The sequence below is a fragment of the Dermacentor silvarum genome, chromosome 5, assembly GCF_013339745.2.
Source record: "Dermacentor silvarum isolate Dsil-2018 chromosome 5, BIME_Dsil_1.4, whole genome shotgun sequence".
Classification (NCBI taxonomy): Eukaryota; Metazoa; Arthropoda; class Arachnida; order Ixodida; family Ixodidae; genus Dermacentor; species Dermacentor silvarum.
The window spans coordinates 21515840-21534372 of NC_051158.1; the positions used below are offsets into that span (position 1 = coordinate 21515840).

Consider the following 18533-nt stretch of genomic DNA (forward strand, 5'->3'; position numbering starts at 1 on the left):
TGCTCTACACATGACGTGACCAGCCAAATTTGCACCCAAACCTTTTAATCTCCGTAACACTTGTTTGGTCTCTTATCCTGTCTTCTTGTTTTTAATGTTGTGCCTCTCACTGTACCACTGCTTGTTGCACCGTGCTTAGCTTCTCAAGTTTCTTGAGTTTCACGATAGATACATGACGCTCGCGATAAAATGATGTTCCATGTCTGCCGCCATAGCCATGAGGGACACTGGCTTACACTCTCGGGGCTTGCCGGGAAGATGGCCGTCGTAGTAACTTAACTCGTAGAGCACTGCACGCATACTGCGGAGGATGTAGGTTTGGGTCCCACCTGCGGTAAGTTGTCTTTTCATACACTTTTATGCGTGTTTTTTTTTTCTACGTCTACATTTCAATTAAACATAATTAATTTCTCCTCTCCTTTCTGTGGCTTGGTTGTTAATTTTCTTTGTACGGTTGCAACCAACGAAAAATCGAGCCCTTCGATGAGTCCCTTCATTCCTCTCGCTCGTGTGAAACGAGGATTTTCTTCAAAAGCCCAAAAGCCTACGGAACCCCTACCTAAGCGTGCCTGTGGGCGACGGGATGGGGCTGGTGAAGCTCGACTCGGGCTCGGGGATGTTGATCTTGAGCGGGGCGAGGGGCCGCGGCAGGTGGTGCGGAGCCAGCTGAGGGGGAGGCGGCTGCCGCGGAGAGGCGGCCAGGGGCCCCGCCTCCAGGCGTGGAGGGGGCGGAGCGCCACCACCGCCACTCGCCGGCCCCACCTCGTCCACCAGCGACTGGAACATGATCTTGATGTTGGTGCTCGGGAAGCGGAACACGCATCTGCAACGAGAGGCGACATCGCGTGGGTCAGGAACCACGGCTACCCAGGAATCGTGGCCAACACCTTGCAAACTACCAGTAAATGCCGAGATTTCTAGGAAAAAATTGAGCACAAAGAAAGAAGCATACTGCATGTTTGCTCATACTGGAATATCTGCCGCAGATTAACTTTCACTATCAGCAATCTAGCAAATGTGGTACACGAACTTGCATGCCATGCACTGCACTGCCTGTCAAGCAAAGATGAGCTTGTTCAGCATTTCTACACTCCTGTGCCTGTTTACCGACGCTAAATCATTGTAGCCACTGTGCTTGGCAGACAAAATATGTACAGTCACCACACACTTCACCAAAACATGCCATATGGTGTCTTTTTGCTTCTCCTGCGGACGGCTCTAGAGATCTCAAGTTGGGCTGCTTTGAATATGCTAGCTTAATGTGTTTTCTTTCCAAAGCTGACATTTGTTCCTTCCAGTTAGTTAAACCGCAATAGACGGATCTTCATTGTTCACATCAAGTGTGACGGAAGCTTTACCGGCCACAACACAGGTGTACAGAGGTCATCGAAATTTCAGCAGCTATTACTCGAGCACAAATCAATGTGGCTGCTAAGACGCACTTTCCTCATCAACTGCTAAGAGAAACAAACGAACAATTAATCACAGAAACAAGAAAATATAGTCCAACAATCTAAGCACATGTGCTCTCCCTTCTATATGTAGGCACGCTGTTCCTTGCATTATTACGTCACATTAACAGTGCAAATTTCTACCTCATGTTTTAAAATGCTGAATGCGGATGAAATGCAACTCGTTGATCTTGTATTCAAATCAGGTGCCACAACGAATCAAAGACCGTCACAAACGCAGGACACGGGGCGCCTACACATCAAATTCCGCCACGCTGTCCAATTCCGCCACGCTGGCTTTTTGAGCCAGTCAGAGACACCCTAGCAGCCGTGGGCCAATCGAAAGCAACAAGATGACGAATTCAACTATATGGAGTAATTTGACGATTTCCAGAATAGCGGCCCTAGTTTAAATTACAGCCACGCAATTACGAAGGCAGATGAGTTTAGAGCAGCATTCAAGAAGACCTGCAGGTAGACATCTTGAGTTGGGCAGAAATTTAAAGAACCACGAGAGCAGCTTCCCTTTCCAAAGCTGCCAAGAGAAGCTGCGTTTGCAAACAAAGCAAGCAAGCAAGCAAGCAAGCAAGCAGGCAAGCAAGCAAGCAAGCAAGTAGGCCATTCTCTTCAGCCCCGAAATGCCTGGAGAGCGGGCATAGTACAAACAATAGACGGAGAGCATAAAGAGACAAGCAGAGCTGTCCGTCAGACTCACCCCCCCCCCCCCCCCACCTCAACCCCGTGAGCTAGTTAGAGCGCATGCTGCACACGTGCTGTGCAGCGAGCACAAGCGTGTACACGACACAAGAATGCAAAAAGGTTTTTTAAAGACTGTGAGAGAATGTATCTGCCTCGTCGAGCGAGGAAGAAGTAACATTGTTGCAGCCCTGATGACGCGACTCCGTGTCGCCGTGGGGTGCACCGACAAGTCACCTTCCAATATCGCGGAGAGAGAGGGGGCCGATCGAACAATGCCAAGGTTGGCCAGAGCAAGATGCAAACAATGCGGAATAATAATTGGCCGTTTCGACTATGTAGTACACCCAGTCTATTGTTGGGCAAGGGAGCTTCACAACTGCACATCTTCACGATGAAGGTACCCAGAATACTTGGAATTAAAAAAAAAAGAAAGGGAAACCTGTGTAAATGAAACGCTACGCAATTCATGCCACATTTCCACACGTAAGCAATGGCAATAAATTCAAATTATGTGTCTTCCAGCAGCGCTCCCTCATTCGAGACAAAGGAACAGATGCCTTTCTTTTAGGCAGGGCATGTTCTTCTTGACAAAAGTACTCCAACACAGGAAGAGACTGGAGCAAGTTGCGCCGATGCAGTGAATTGCACAGGTGGCCAAGACCGCAAAGCATGTGTACATACTGAAGCAACGATTTAGCATACAGTTAGTCCTAAAAGGAAATGACAAATGATAATACCCTTCTCTGGAATACTACTATTTTGCATAATCTGCACAGAATCTCCAGCTCTTGCTCCCGAACATGAAACAAGTTGCATATCCATAGCTACACTGCCCGAGTTGAAAAGGTAAACTTGTGTTTCACCATTTTCTAGAGCAGCACCTCGCCGTCTACGTTATCACCATAACCAGCTGCTTCAAGGCGGTAAAACAACAAATGGAATAAAATTCAGCACGAAGAATCACTCTTTATGCTGACCCAGGATATAAAAAAATGACTCCTTCACAAGCTTGACTTTTTTTTTTTTTTTGCTATTCCACTAGACTCGGAAACTGGAAAATTTCTGGACATCTCAAATTTTGTATTCCAGCCATTAAAGGAAAAATTTATCTGAAAGAAAAACAACGACAAAGAAAGGAATGAGGGAAAGAATGAGTGTATAAATTGTTCATGTGACAGACATCACAGACATCACATAACTATAGAACATTTATGAAAACTGTGATATCACCGCACTTACATGCATCGTAGCATTATTCAAAGGAGCTAACCATCAAGTGTGTCAAGCAGCATATCTGAGCAGGTCTAACAGGAAGCTATTGACAATCATCCTCCAATGGTTTCTGCAAACCGAGCAAACTGCTGTTGATTTATATATTATAGCCATGAAGAATTTCAAATTTTTTAATTATTTGATTTCCATGATCAACGTTTGTCAAAAACCCCAGGACCCTGCATAGCTAATACATGGTTTTGCCTACCACACCAACTTGCAAATTATTTTGCCAAGCGTATCACATATGCTTGCTAAAAAGAGCATTCTGTTCTGCATTGATTCCTGTGGTCAAAGTGCATCAGCCATTGTAATCTGCTTCAGAACTAATGCATTGTTTTGCCTACAAAACTTCCACAAACTATTCTGCCAAGCATATCACAGATGCCTGCTACAAGGGTATTTATTCTTTTTCACATAAATTCTTGCGCCTGTCAAAAGCCTCCTCTGGATTAGCTTCAGTGCTAATGCATTGTTTCGCCTTCCTAAGCAACCTGCACAAACTATTCTTCCAAGCATATCATGCTTGCTTGCTTGCTGAAAACTGTATTGTGTTCCCCATAAATTCATGTGATCAATATGCGCCAAACCTCGGGATGTGTTTCAGAGCTAATGCATGGTTTCACCATTCTAAGAGCCTCGCACTAACTATTCTGCCAAGCATATCCCGCTCGCTTGCTAAACTATTCTTCTCTGCATAAATTCAAATTCCTGTGATGAACGCAGGTCAAGAACATTAGAATACACTTCAGAGAACTAATACACGGATATGCCTGCCTAGCCAACTTGCACTAATCTAGTTTGCAAAGCATAATCCCACTTGGTTGCAAACAAAAATTTTACTCTGTTCCACACAAATTCTTGTGATCAAAGTTTCATCAATACCTCAGAATACAACTACTCAAAATCTTTCCAGAGCCCCAATGCCTGTTGTCGCCTGCCAAATCAACTTGCACAAACTATTCTGCCAAGCGTATCCCAGTCAACTCAAAACAGTTGCTGTACAAACAGCTACCAGCTCAGTGAAGTTCTGCCTGCACAACTCTCAAGGTCACCTGTGCCTCCTTTAATCCCACCTGCAAGTGACCGGAGAGCATTGTGCACAATGCCCTAGCGACAGGCGCAACTGCACTTCGTCGACGATGAATGTGCAACACAGCTGTTGCTGTAGTGGCCTGGAGCCCCTTCCTTGTCTGCGACCCCAGTTTTACTTCGCATTTGCTTCAATTCTAAAAACATTTGTCCTCTCCCCACTGAAATACGCAATACACGAGTCTGGTCGCAGCATAGACGACAGTGACAAAAGAGTGGATGCGGGACGCAGAACATTTGCGCTCGGTGGAATATGAGTAAATGTAGAGAGAGAGAGAGAGAGAGAGAGCGAGAGACTGCAAAGATGCAATACAGACATTTGTGGCCAGTTGCACTAAACTTAACAGCACTCTGTGTTCCAGTTCACTGCAGCTGGTGAAGTGGAACAAACATTCGATTGTTATCATGCACCTCTGTCAAGCTTATTCACGGAATACTGGGGGAGGGTCTAACGTATTTGTCATACTGTGGTTTAAATAAGCATAAAGTCCAACCATGCATTTCCGGCTTTCCTCAACGTTAGCCTACTTCCTGCTTCAAAAATAACAGTTGGCTCTCTTGACAGTGCAGCGAAGAAGATGATCTTTATTTTTCCACAAACACATTAAGTGGAGGCAGGTTATCTGAAAATGTGTGATGGTCATAATTACTTACTAGTTACTTCAAACATGCCGCAATTGTGGAAGTGAAGCCAGTTGGTACTTGGTCTACTCAGTACAAATCTCGAGACCTAGCAACAGTTGAGATATTCTTGAAAACCTATTGCAATATACATTGTGGCTCATCTCTTGAGCATCTCTAGATGATATCGTAATAATATAGTTCCGACCTACAGTGTTCAAGGACAGCTTCCTCGTATACATGTGTACAGCAATGTACATCGTAAGGACCACTAGGGATCAACGAAAAGATAAGGTCGATTCTGCTTGTCTTTATTACACAGTACTCTAGTGAACCCTCATTTTACCGGAGTTTTTTTTAATGTTCTAATGCTTTGCAACCTAAACAAGCCACTTATGCTTCCAGGTGATCATCTTTATTCAATGTTACAGTGGCTCAACGGCTCTCTCTGAATGCGACACAGGAAGACCGAGCAAACCGACACAGGTTTGGTCTACAATTCAAACAACAACTAATGCACATCCAGAAGTCTACAATCCACTGCAAGTGTGACTGAAACTACTGCTCTCCTCGTACAGGACTCTTGTGGAACCTACAGTGGTGCAATACTGAAACAACTTACGGCAGCCATGTCGTTATGGGTACAGAATGGCCTTGCCTGCCCGAAGGTCATAAACATCAACGCAGATGATGACGAACTGCTCTATTACTAACTTAGGGAACCAATGACGTCTAAAAAGTTAAAACAGACGTGGCACTCCATTCTGGTGCCTCGTGGATTAACCAGTTGACATACGCTCTGGGAACGGTAACTTCCACGCTGGAATGCACCAAATCGCTCGTGTCGCCCAGAGCTGTGCGCATTTGTCAATAAAATCAGCGATTGACAGCACTGAGCAGGCCCACTGAGCGGCAGAGTTCACATGCTCTCTCCAGGTTCATCAGCGTGCCAGAAATGCCACAATTCGGAGACTTTCAATGCTTTCGGCAACGTCTGTACCAGAGAAACGAGTCCAATCGCGCAAAGCTTATCCCGAGTCTCTTTCTGCAGAGGCAGCAAACGTGACTGCAAACGTGAACGGGCGCGGCTATGGACACAGGAGTGTGAGAGGGGAACGACTGTGTCAACATTAAACGGCGTCGCCGCGCCATCGAAGTCCCACCAAAGACGGGCACATGTGACACGGAGCAGCGGGCGCAGATAGGAGGAGGAGGAGGGGGGAGCTATTCAAATTGTAACCGCAGCACAGCTCGTCTTGCCGGCCGGACGTTTGTTACGACCTGCGGGCCGATAAGATACCCGACCGGCCACACAAACGCAGAAGCAGCAGCGTCGTCGTCGTCGGATAAGGCTAGGGCTCTCCCACTATCTCTCCCTAGAGAAGTAAGAAGAAAGCGGCGTGTGTGTGTGTGTGTTCGGTGCCGCGTGCCAAGTGGAACAAGCCCCGAGAGAAAGTAGGTGCCCCTTTCCTCGGTCACCGCAACGCCAGGGCACGCCGCTTCGGAGGCAGGGCAGGGACGGCAGAACGCCGCGGCGTTCCTGGAACGCCGCCAACGACGACAGAGGAAGAAGACCAGCAGCAGCGGCGGCGGCAGGGCGACGCGAGGAACGTTCCCTCGCCGACGCCGCCGCTGCATGACACGTTTTCCGCGCTCGCGCGCTGCGTACAACGTGTACGCCAGCGCGTACGCGAAAAACTGTTGCGTCCTTTCCCTCCCCCCCCCCCCCCCCACCCCCCCTAAACGCCACGTAGCGACGGCGGCGCTTGCTCGTGGAGGATCCCCGCGAAAACAGACGACTACGCAACAGCAAGAGCAGCGCGTGGCGAACGTTGCAGACGACGACCTTCCGTGTCCCTCAATGGTCACGTGAACCGAACGAAGATCGGCTAAGGTCGTCATACCGCGGTGGCCGAACTGGCTGACCAATCGTTTTGTTACGAACAGACGGAAATAGAAGCGCCGAAACAACTACGGTCAACCAGACGAACACAGAGCTATTATTGCGGTAACCACGTGCATTGTACTTCGCTACTGGTGCACGTTTTCGGCAGTGGCGTAACCATGAACACGTTGCCTTCTCTAATGTTTTTTTCGGCAAGAACACTCGTGGAACAGGAAAACCTCTCTGTAAGGCATTGCGGTTAGACGAAGCGCCTCAAGGTGTCGCTACCATCGTCCGGTAACCCGATATTACGCAAGCGCCACTGCGTATACCGGAATACCTAACACGCTATATACCTCCACTCTCCGATAGAGTTTTAGCGTGTCCGGTATACCGGCAAATGCAGGCGGTTTAGGGAGGATTACCGGATGAGCGGGAGCATGAACGTGAGTGGCGCCACGTGGAGGCGCAAAGCTCAATCAGCCAAAAAGAGAGCTACTATTGCAGTTAACAGGTGAATTGTACCTCGCCACTGGGGTAAATTTTATTGCCACAACACGATTACGCCCTTGCCGAAAATTTACATCAGCAGTGAACGTACACTACGTAACTGCAACAGTTCTGTGCGTCCACATTTACGCCTCCGCCCATCCGGTCCGCAAAAGAAGCTTACGGAGCACGAACTGTGCGGAACAAATTGTGGGATTTTAACGTCACAGAACACTGTTTTCGAGTCCACCGTAGTTGAGGAGGGGGTGATGGGGTAATTTTGAACACCTGGGTTTCTTTTAACGTGCACTTATACTAAGTACACGGACACTTCGCATTCCGCCAACATCGAAATGCGGTCGCCGCGCGGCCGGGAATCGACCCCCGCGACCTTTTGCGCAGCAGCAGGACACCACTGTCAATGGGCCACCGCGACGGGCAAAAAAAAAAAAAAAAAAAAAATCCATCGTGACTTCGTCACTCGGACTACAATTTTCGTTAGCATCGCGGTGACCGTACCGGGAAAGCATCCGCTGCAAACTTCCGGCTATGGGCCACTATACATCTAATGTATACACGAATTGACCACAGACATATAAGGTTCCGATATACATGCAACCCCCCCCCCCCCCTTTTTCCACCCTCCGCAATACATTCTTTCCAAGAACACCTGAACAGTGGAACCAAACTTCCTGCGTTCGCTACGAATATAGCAGACCTCCCAACATTTCAAGGGGTCTTTAACTAACTGCACCTAATACAGTCGAGCCCGGTGTATATCGAATCGGATGGGGATCCAAAGAAGTTCGATATACTATAGGTAATTCGATATATGAAATACTTTGCACAAAAATTGAAGGGAATTTTACTGCTGTTCGTTATATACAATAATTCGTTATATCCGGGTTCGACTGTAGATTCCATGTTTTTACTTAATCCACTGTATTTTACTCCTCTCTGCTTTCTTATACTTCCTCGACGTATCTTCTTCCAGATTTTTCTTTTTCGGAGTTAGCGTTGACAGATGTACCTGACGTTGACAGTATATTTGATAAAACTGATGACCCGCCGGGGTAGCCCAGTGGCTGTGGCATGGCTCTGCCGAGCACGGGGTCACGGATTCGACCCCGCGGCGGCATTCCGATGAGGTGGGAACGAAAAAAAAAAAAAAAAAAAAACGCTCGTGTACTAGCTACCGTGCATTTGAACGCCAGGTGGCCAAAATTAAACCAGAGTTCCCCACTATGGCATACCTCGTAATCAGATCGTCGTTCTGGCATGGAAAAAAAAAACCAAGCGTTTACTTGGAAAACAAACAGCGCTTAAAAAAAAAAGGGGGGGGGGGGGGGGTCGGCTAAACAAGACAAGACTGTGCCGCTTGCCTAGTCCCATTTTTAGAGCTGCTCGTTTTCCGAATCACGTTTACCAACCCCTTACCTCGCCAAGAACAACGCGTTATCCCAGTATTTAATTATAGCGTTTGATTTATACCAGTCCCTTGTGTAACGCCTCGGCCCCGAGGGTACTATAAATAAAAAAAAAGAATAAAGGAGATATTGGGAACGACAAACTTCCTTTCTTTTTTTGTTTGACGGAATTCTTTGCTTCGTATATTTTCGCGACGGGCGCGGCATATGGTCGATGGAGATACGCAAGCGCTTCGCCGAGAGCGCTCACGCGATCGGCGACCATCAAGCGATCGATCGATAGCGAACGGTGCCTCGAATCCCGGAACAGCCTGAACGCAATGCTTCCATTCCAGCAGGAGTCTGGGGACCGCCGGTACTGCGACGTGTTGCTCGCTACATCTGCCTCGAATGTACTACACTCGCGAGGGAGGCGAGTTGTGGCAACCTTCGCTATCTCTCTTTCGCGAGATAGCGACCGGGACCGACGATAACGACGGAACACACCGAACTATTACTGCAGTAACTATGCATATTCTACTTAGTTCTAGTACCGACGTAATCGTTAACACGAAACTTTCTTTTTTTTTCTTCTACAAGTACACCAACGTAACACAAACACGTGCCTACAGCGTCGTTGCAGTTTGCGTCTTCGGTAACCGGGTATTACGCGCAGGTTAATACGTTTACGGACAAACTAAAGCTTACGCGGATAAGGACAACCTGAATCACCCGCCGGGGTGGCTCAGTCAGCTAAGGCGTTGCGCTGCTGAGCACGAGGTCGCGGGATCGAATCCCGGCCCCGGCGGCCGCATTTCGATGGAGGCGAAATGCAAAAACGCCCGTGTGCTTGCGTTGTAGTGCACGTTAAAGAACCCCAGGTGGTCAAAATTAATCCGGAGCCCTCCACTGCGGCGTGCCTCATAATCAGAACTGGTTTTGGCACGTAAAACCCCAGAAAGAAGAAGAAGGACAACCTGAATCTCTGTACCATTCCCCCCCCCCCCCCCCCCCCAGCCGCACCGCTAAAACGGTACATTAGCATGGTGCAGATGTACCTGCAGTGCAGACAAGCACTGCAGACACGCTCGCAGTGCGCCTACCTCCGTGCCGCCGGAGACAAAACAAAAGGATCACCGCCGCGCCGAGGCAGGTTCTGCGGTGCCCCCCTCTTCCCAACTCACTTCCCTTCCATTGATCAACCGACGTTCGGATTCCCTCCCCCACTCGACATCTATTGTTCAGCCTGGCCAGCTCGAAACACACACACGCAGCGAGGCCTGAACCCAGCAGTGCACGGCGCATCGGGCGGCCACGTCTCTCCAGCGGCACACAAAAAGAGCGCGAGGGACGACCGTGACACGTCAGCGACGTCGTACGCCGTCCGTCGCAGGAACTTTTCTTTCTCTCCCTCTCCCTCCCCCCCCATCTCCAACCCTCCTCCTCCGCTCCTGTATACACAACGGCGAAACAAGCACGCGCCGCGCACGTAGGAAACACGACGGCAGTCAGCGAAGGCGACTAGCCCGAGCAACAGCAGCAGCGCAGGCCACGCACGCCGTAGCAGCAGCCGTCCGCGTTTTATCTCCGAGAAGCAACACAAGACGAAGAAGGTTGTCGGGGTGGGAGGGGAGGGAGGTGACAGCAAGAAAAAAAAAAAAAAAAAAACAGAAGAGGTTAAAGAAGGGAGAGGAGGAGGATGTTTCCAGAGCGCTCGCGCCAAGGGCATCTTCTCGCCGCTAGGGCAGCCGCGGCGCCAAGTCGCCCTTGAACTTGGCGGCAACCGGAAGGAAGTCTTTTACCGAGACGGCGATCTGCCGTGTCCTCTTTGGCTTCGCTCGTGGCTTGCTCTAGCCACTTGTCGCTGGCGCAAGCGGTAGCAGCCGCGAAAAGGCGAAGTGACACGTGCCTGGCCTTAGCTGAAGTATAACGGCAATTCTTTTTTTCCCCTCCCTCTCGGGTCTCAGCTGCGTGCATCTCTAGGTGCTGTCGAGAGACGGCGAGGACACCGTTTGTAGAGAGAGAGAAAAGAAGTGTATGTGAGTAAAGGAACTATCGGATGCTTCCTGCGTGTCGAAACAAGTCGCGATGTGAAATACTGTTGCACGAGGCTTAAAAACGAGAACGCTATAGCGAACCGAGAGATAAGGTGGCCGCACACACGAGTTTTGTTGTGCTCGCGTGTCACCGGCTCCGCGCAGTGCAGTGAAAGCTACGGCTCGAGCCAGCCAATCAGTGTAACGAGATCTGGCCGCGTGCTTCAGAGAAGGGCTGCTACGTCGAACACCTCCTAGACAAGTTTTGCATAGGAGGAGGTGTTGCTACGTCACGAAGGCGGGAGGACGGCTCGCCCAAATGTACACCGCTGATGCTTCCGCTAAGCTTCCATTCAGTCGGCGTCGTGCACAGGCCGATCGGTGGCTGACCAGCAGGGTGTGAATGAAGCCTTCGCTTCTGGTTTTCTCCGTTATGGCTGGTTGACGTGACCCCATATGGGCTTTCGCTGCACTGAATGGAAATGTTGGTCAGATGGAGAACGCCCGCGTACGGGCGTTCTCCTTGAAGGTGCACGTTGAAGAACCCCGCAGGTGGTCAAATTTAATCCGGGGCCTATGGTACTATACTATGGTACTCTATGGAACGCTATGGTACACTGTGAACTGTATGATACACGACTATGAACTGTATGATACACTATGAACGGTATGGTACACTATGAGCTGTATGGTACTCTATGGAACTGTATGGTACACTATGGAACTCTATGGTACACGCCACGGAGGCCGTGGTGCACGCAACACGGCGCGCGCGATGTATTAAGCGGAGAAAAAAAGCGAGCCACAGAAGAGCACGCGATCTGGCCACGTGTGCGCGCGTGATATGCCTCGGCGGCACCTCTTCCCTTTGCCTGAGGTGTCAGCGATAAGAGGGCGTGCGGCTGGCAACAATCCCGGGCATGCAGATTGCTGCACGCCCGTATAGCAGCTACAAAACACCAGATAAGGAAAAAGCGAGGAGCCGAAGCGGGAATGCGGCGACACGAGAAGGATTGCGGAATCGCGAGAAGCAGCAGCAGCAACGATGCCAAAGAGAAAGGATTTCAACCGCTTGACGTTCGCGCTCCGATAAGACGATCGTATATACGGCAACGTGTGACAATGACGAAAGAAGCAAGAAATGCACGCGATATCGAGCCTCTATACAGTCGCACGAACTTGGACGTTTAACAGGACGCGGCAAACTGCCGCGCTATAGGGTACATCAGCTGAACGAAGACGTACAAACGCGAACTATTCCGACAAACGCGAACTATTCCGCAAACTACTACAACGTGCTGTTCCCTTTCCAGGTTCAGCTGCATTTGCAACAGCGGCTTATATTCATACTCCGAGACCAGAGTTTCATTTTAGAATTACTTGACCGCTTACTTAAGGAATTAGACAACTATGGCGCTGCAATCGTTCTCCCCATCCATCGGAACGATGAGACTGGCACATGGATTTGTCTGACATTCGTGCTAGTGAGTCGAGACATCCTTGCGGCTGCATTTACTACCCGCTTCATCCGCCTTACTTGGCCTAAATTTCGAAGCGAGACTACTTTCTTAAACGCAGAAGGTAAATAGGCCCCGGTGTCCAAATCCCCGCGCCAGTGGTGGCGCCCTCTGGATAAACGGATGCGGATCTTGCAGTCTATACTTTTGCTGGTTGCATGCGCACGGAAGCGATTGCGGCAGCAGCCGGAAACACGCCAGGTTTTGGACTCCACCTACAAGAGACTGCGCGCCTGCATAATCGCTGCCCAGCTGTTACATTCATAACGCAGTAAATATACTGTTGAAAATTACCAAGTTGCAACGTCACCAGGCGGTCTGAAGCCAGAAGGAAGTAGTTTAGACAAATCCATGTACTAAAATCCATCATTCCCGAGCCGGCTGAGCAGCCAAGCTAGCAGCTCCCACAGAAACTAGTGCCACAGCTCCCTCTAGTGATGCCACAGCTCCCTCTACTGCGCTCAGAAACTGGCTACAAAGCGATTACACGTTGTAGTTCCACGCAGTTAAGCTTAAGAGGCGTTATCAGTTATTAGTGAGTTTTAGCGTGTCCGGTATACCGGTGTACGCAACGGCGCTTGCGGATTACCGGGGGTGCTATTCTGGACATTTTCAAATCCAGCCATATTGTCGAATTCGGCAATGACGGCATTTTTAACCAATCAGAGAGGCCGTAGCAGCCTTCTGGGCCAACCAGAGCTGGCCAGACTGCGCATTCGATAATGTCCAGAAAAGGTGGTCGGGTTACCGGAGGCGTACACGTGGGCGGCCAAGTTGGTGTCGCCACCTGGTGGCGCAGAGCTCAACCGGACAAACAGATAACTATTATTGCAGTAACAAAGTGTGTTCTAACTTCGCTGCTGGTGTAAAACTGTAATCTGAAGGACCCGAAGACTGAATTAAGCCAGTTTCGATAACTTTTACTGCGCAACAACGGTGCGAATACGAGAAAATACTTAGAAATTCGTGACGTCACACCGACGTGTAGCGGTTATGGAAGTTTTCGGCGCGAAATTCAATAAATAAAACTTCGACGTTCGTTTTCCCTTACGATGAGCTATTACACCGAAATGAACAAAAGCAACATTTTGAAAGAATACTTGATCAGCATAAAGTGATATGGCGTTTATCTTAGTGTCCCTTTAGTGACACTTGTGCCACGAGCGACGCCGTAGCGAGGAAGGATTTCCGAATGATTAAGCTCGGGAAGAGCATAAATGGACTCCGTCACGCGCACGGGAATCTAAGCAAAGCAACGTCTCGCCCACAACTCCGCCCCCAAGGTAACGCGGCCGAGAGTCGAACGCTGAACCTCAGCCAGCAATTACGCCGAGAACAGCTGATTCAGTTAGGTGGGGATACGACGGACGGATGATGGTGACTCACTCGGACACACCAGAGAGTTCTTCTTCCCTGAAGTGAAGCGCAAGGTCCGAGCAGACGAGTCCTTTGGAAAGCCCGTTCGCTGGGAAATACTTGCGTATTGATGGATGCTACGTACAGTCGAAGGGGTCTTCGCGTAACGACCTTTTTATTGGAAAATCTGCCTAGCGCGTGAGAGGAATAGCAGAAAGCAGCGGACGTTTCGTGCCGCCCTCTCTCACACTGAGAGAGAGAGAAGGGAAACTAGAACCATAGGTTAGCAGTCGTTAAGCAGACACGCATAACGCGCAACAAATTATGCAAAACTTGTTATCCATTCAGTTTCGACGCCGGCTGCAAAAAAAAAAAAAAGGTTCCAAGCCAAATATAGAGCTTCTTCTACATAAGCGAACTGCGCCCGAATAGACAGACACGCGCAGACAAACATACGCACGCGCGAACTGTTGGGGCAGGCGCGCATGCAGTGAAGCTCCGAAACACCCCGAGATATGCGGGCGGGACACAGAAAGACAAAACAACAAAAACAACACAGACCAACAAAAATAACAAACCGAACAGGGAAGGGGAGTGCTATTAGAAGGGGTAGGAGGGGGGAGTGGGGGCTTTATTTTGAGACGCCCGTCCCCCACGCAGAAAACAGGACTCCTCCGCACGTCAGTTTATGTTCCTGGATAACCCTCCCACCCCAATGCCCTTTCCCTCACCACAAACGCTGGCGTGGCTCTAGTTCCGGGCGCGCCGCCACCGATGAACCCCCGCCCCCGAAACCGCCGTAACCCACGCAACCAGCTCCCTTCACCTTACCGGCGCTTCCCCTCCCCCCCGGCAGAAGCCACTAAAGATGGATGCAGCATCGCGGACCCTACGAACGTTATTCGCGGCAAGCTCGGGCTGCCACTTGTGCACGTAGAGCCGGGCAATGTCAGATAAACTACTGCACCTATCTTGTACGCACTACAGGGGAGGTATTCTGTAAGTGTCCACCTAGTAGACATGTCCATTTTGTCTGCTGCTGAAGTGCTTATTGGCTGGAGCTCCCTTCTGACGCGTACCCCCGAGCCCAGCCAATCAGAACCCATGCCGCTGAAAACGGTAGTAGTACCAAGGTTAACCGCCGCTACTACTGCCCATCGGTTGTCATTCCACGCAAACTATATAAAAAAAAGTACAATGCAAGCGAGAATCAGTCCCATTCTTCAACATCATACGGTTGCATTTCGTTGCCATTCAAAGCGGGAACGAAGTCGTCGAGGCAGCTTCAGTGCACGCCCGCGCGTGGGGCGCCGTCGTCTGCTCACTGTTCACAACGTACACCGAAGCAGACGACTCCACGCAACAGCGGAAGAGAACAGCCTGCAGTGCTTCCGTACAAATCTGCTAGCTATTCGCAGTAGCAGACAACGCAACAGCGGAAGAACACACAGCCTGCAGCGCGTACGCATACAGTCTGCTCGCCGTTGGTGATAGACGACACAACCGCGAGACAACACAGCCTGCAATGCCTATCCGTATACAGTCAGCTAGCCATTCGCAGTAGCAGATGACCCAACCGCGGAAGAATACAGAATACAGTTGTGCGTCCGCACAATCTGACTGCCGTTCACGATAGCAGACGACTCAACCGCGGAATAATACAGAATTCAGCTTGTGCGCCCGTACAATCTGACTGCCGTTCACGATAGCAGACGACCCAACCGCGGAAGAATACAGAATTCAGTGCGTCCGTACAAACCGGACTGCCGTTCACGGTAGCAGACGATCAAAACCACTAAACATTCACGGCTCGTACCGTTTCCGTACGGTGGTTAACGCCACCTCCGGCTTCGCGCAAGGCTGCACTCTTCTCTCGCGAGGCAAACAGAGACAGCGGAGCAATGTGCCCGCGCCGAGAAGGATAAGAAAACAAGAGCAGGGGAGGAAAGGGCACACGGACTGTTTCAAACTATAACAACTTTCGCCCCCCCCCCCCTCCCCTCCTCCGCTCTGCGTTCCCTCCCACCCGCCGCCGCAGACGCTGACGTCAATGGAACGGAAAGACAAGCAGGAGCGAGACGAAAAAAGAGAACGAACGGCCGTCCCGCCAGTCGGCTCGCTCGGCCGCAGTTTTCCTACATTGTTTCTCTTCGGATTCACGTTAAAAAGGATACGGAGCATAGGCTTCCCGCTGTTCTCCGGCGTTCGCGCGTACCCGCTCGTACTTTTCCGTCGTTTCGCTTTCGCACGTCTAAATGAATGAACAGTGAATGGACAAGCACTTTACTCCCACAGGGCGACAGTGTTCATAGAACGGTACACCGCTGTTGCAACAGTGACGACAACCGTCGCACCAGTGCGCGAGATAAACGTCATCAGTTGAAGTAGCCAATGGCGTGTTGCTGCTCCATCTGGACTGCAACTACTACTCCATGCGCGAAAATTCAGCTTCGACGTATACGCCGCCATGCGGCAGCGCTGAGCAACAGCGGAAGCTGAAAAGTTGGGAGGTCAGCTTCGGTGACCATTGGTTTGACTAATTCGTTTGTTCCGCAGTTTAGAAACTATAAGTACCGGCTCGGCGGCAAGTCTCAGTTCCGCAGTCACACACCGTCGCGAAAACCTCACAAGGCCCCGCGTTTCAGGAAACGGCACGATGGCTCGCCCCTAAATTCAGAGTCTGCAGATTGAGGCACCACCGTGGGGAAGACACAGGAACTGCTCGAGCATTATTGTTCACCAAATAGCCGCATACACGGCGTCGGTTCATGCTCATGGGGGGCGCGTACATCGCCTACAACCAGAAGTGGACGTTGATGTAATTAACCAGACCGACTTGTCATCAAAAAGCTAGCTGGCGTTGGCACCATAGAAATATATATGTATATGTGGTCGAGACCAGCAACAGGAGGCTTGCTGAGCAAGCTGGTGGCGCTTTTAAACGAACGATAGAGGAAACAATTTAGCCAAAGCATAAAAATAAGCATGTAAGTATTCGATCCCTAAGTACACCGACCATAAATGACGTAGGTAAAATAAAAGTGGCAACAACAACCACAAACAAGACTCAAAGCGCTTGTTCATACAATCAATAAATCCATCCAACATATCGACCAAAATAAAGATTCGTATCTATCAATAAAATCAGACCACCCTTACCCCAAAGAAAGTTAAACGGGTCGCATATTAAAGGCCGATTCCCAGACGGTGCTTTGCAACTAATTGGAAATGTCCAAGCAGCCGCGACGCTTAAACGGACGTGAGACGATTCCATGATGCAAGCCAGACGATAATGACCAGGGGGCGGAAATGCTGTAGGACGCTGATCTCCGGAAGAAAGCGTCCGCGGCGACAGCCAGTGGTGACGACGTTTTGGGAGCCTCTTATTGCCGGAAAATCGATCAGCCAAGCCAGTCCGTGCTGTGGATGTCGAACGCGTGAAAGCCGTAATTACCTCGCAACGACCAGGAGTCGCCATCCGCATCGCGAGGATTTCATCACCCCTCGATTCGTTGACGGCTCAGCCCCGCCTCGTTAACGACACGATCACTGTCCTGTCTTATCTCGCAAAATACCTGGTTCGAGTCGTTAACAGATGTTGATACAGAGAGACGGTTGGAATAACGACTGCGCCGTCGTCTGTACGTTCATTCATCTTGCAACCAAATAAACCGAGCCGTTCCTCGTTTAACGTCCACGTATGAAAAGTAGGCCTCGCTGGCTCCCAGTGCGTTAAACAATTAACCACACTCAAAACACGTCATCCGGGATTGGTAGTGCGGCCTCGCGACTCACTGCCCGAATCTCGGTGGTCATGACCAAACCTGGTTATCGACTATGGCGGCGGCCGCTATCGTTGAACATTAAGGCACATATCCACAACAACGCCTCCTGTTTCCTTAAAAAAAGAAAACAAAAAAATATCGCTATTCCTGGAAATTGTTAAACAGCTGGCGTTGGACGATTTGTAATATAGCGAGTTAGGTTACTCTTATCTTTTGATTCTGGCAATGTTTGAAAGATAACGTTGTACTATCTATAATCTAGCGTGATAAGCTAATTTCGCGTCTGCAGTTTCTGCATTGTACTAATTCGCTTATGTTTTAATCCCTAATGTTCGCGACAATAACACGTCTGCCACAGCTCCCCCTTTTCAGTCGCAGCATGCGACAAATTATGTTGGTAATATCCGTCGAAATCTCACGACGCTGTCGACGGTGGCGCAGCAACCTGGATGATGAAAAAAAGAAAAAGATAGCTTTAAATAAAAATCCCAGCATCGCCTTCAGTTTCCACCTCTTTCCACAAGGCGTCCTTGTACAAAAAGGTGCAAAAAAAAGTAAGGAAGGAAAGAAATAAAGAGATGATGTCGAGGGAGTTTCCAGAGTGTAATAGTCTACCAGCCTAACCTAATCCGACGCGCGGCGCATTCCCTTTCGCCCGCATTGAACCGCTTCCCGGTACGACGCCGAAACGCTTAAAAGAAAAAAAGAAAGAAAAGAAAAACACGATCGAGCAAGTGCCGACAGCAACAGAGCCGGCAGAGCCAACAGCAGCAGTGGAAGGCGCCGGCAGCGCCGCGGCGCGGCAGAGCGGAGCGGCGACCGTGACCTTCGGCGCGCCCGCCGCTAGGGGGAAGCACCAATCGCACAATCGACAAAAAACAGAGTCGCGGGGGAGTGCGAAGCGAACGAAGGAGCAGGCCGGCA

General features: G+C 49.9%; 1 protein-coding gene across 2 annotated transcripts in view; it reads right to left on the reverse strand.

The window, feature by feature from the left end:
• The window catches only part of LOC119453028 (forkhead box protein K1-like), a 66808-nt gene that overhangs the window by 22314 nt on the left and 25961 nt on the right, over positions 1-18533 (reverse strand). For both annotated transcript variants that reach the window (XM_037715003.2, XM_037715005.2), the window contains exon 2: positions 560-823. In XM_037715003.2, the coding sequence (XP_037570931.1) occupies positions 560-823 (264 nt within the window). The remainder of the gene's footprint in view (positions 1-559; positions 824-18533) is intronic.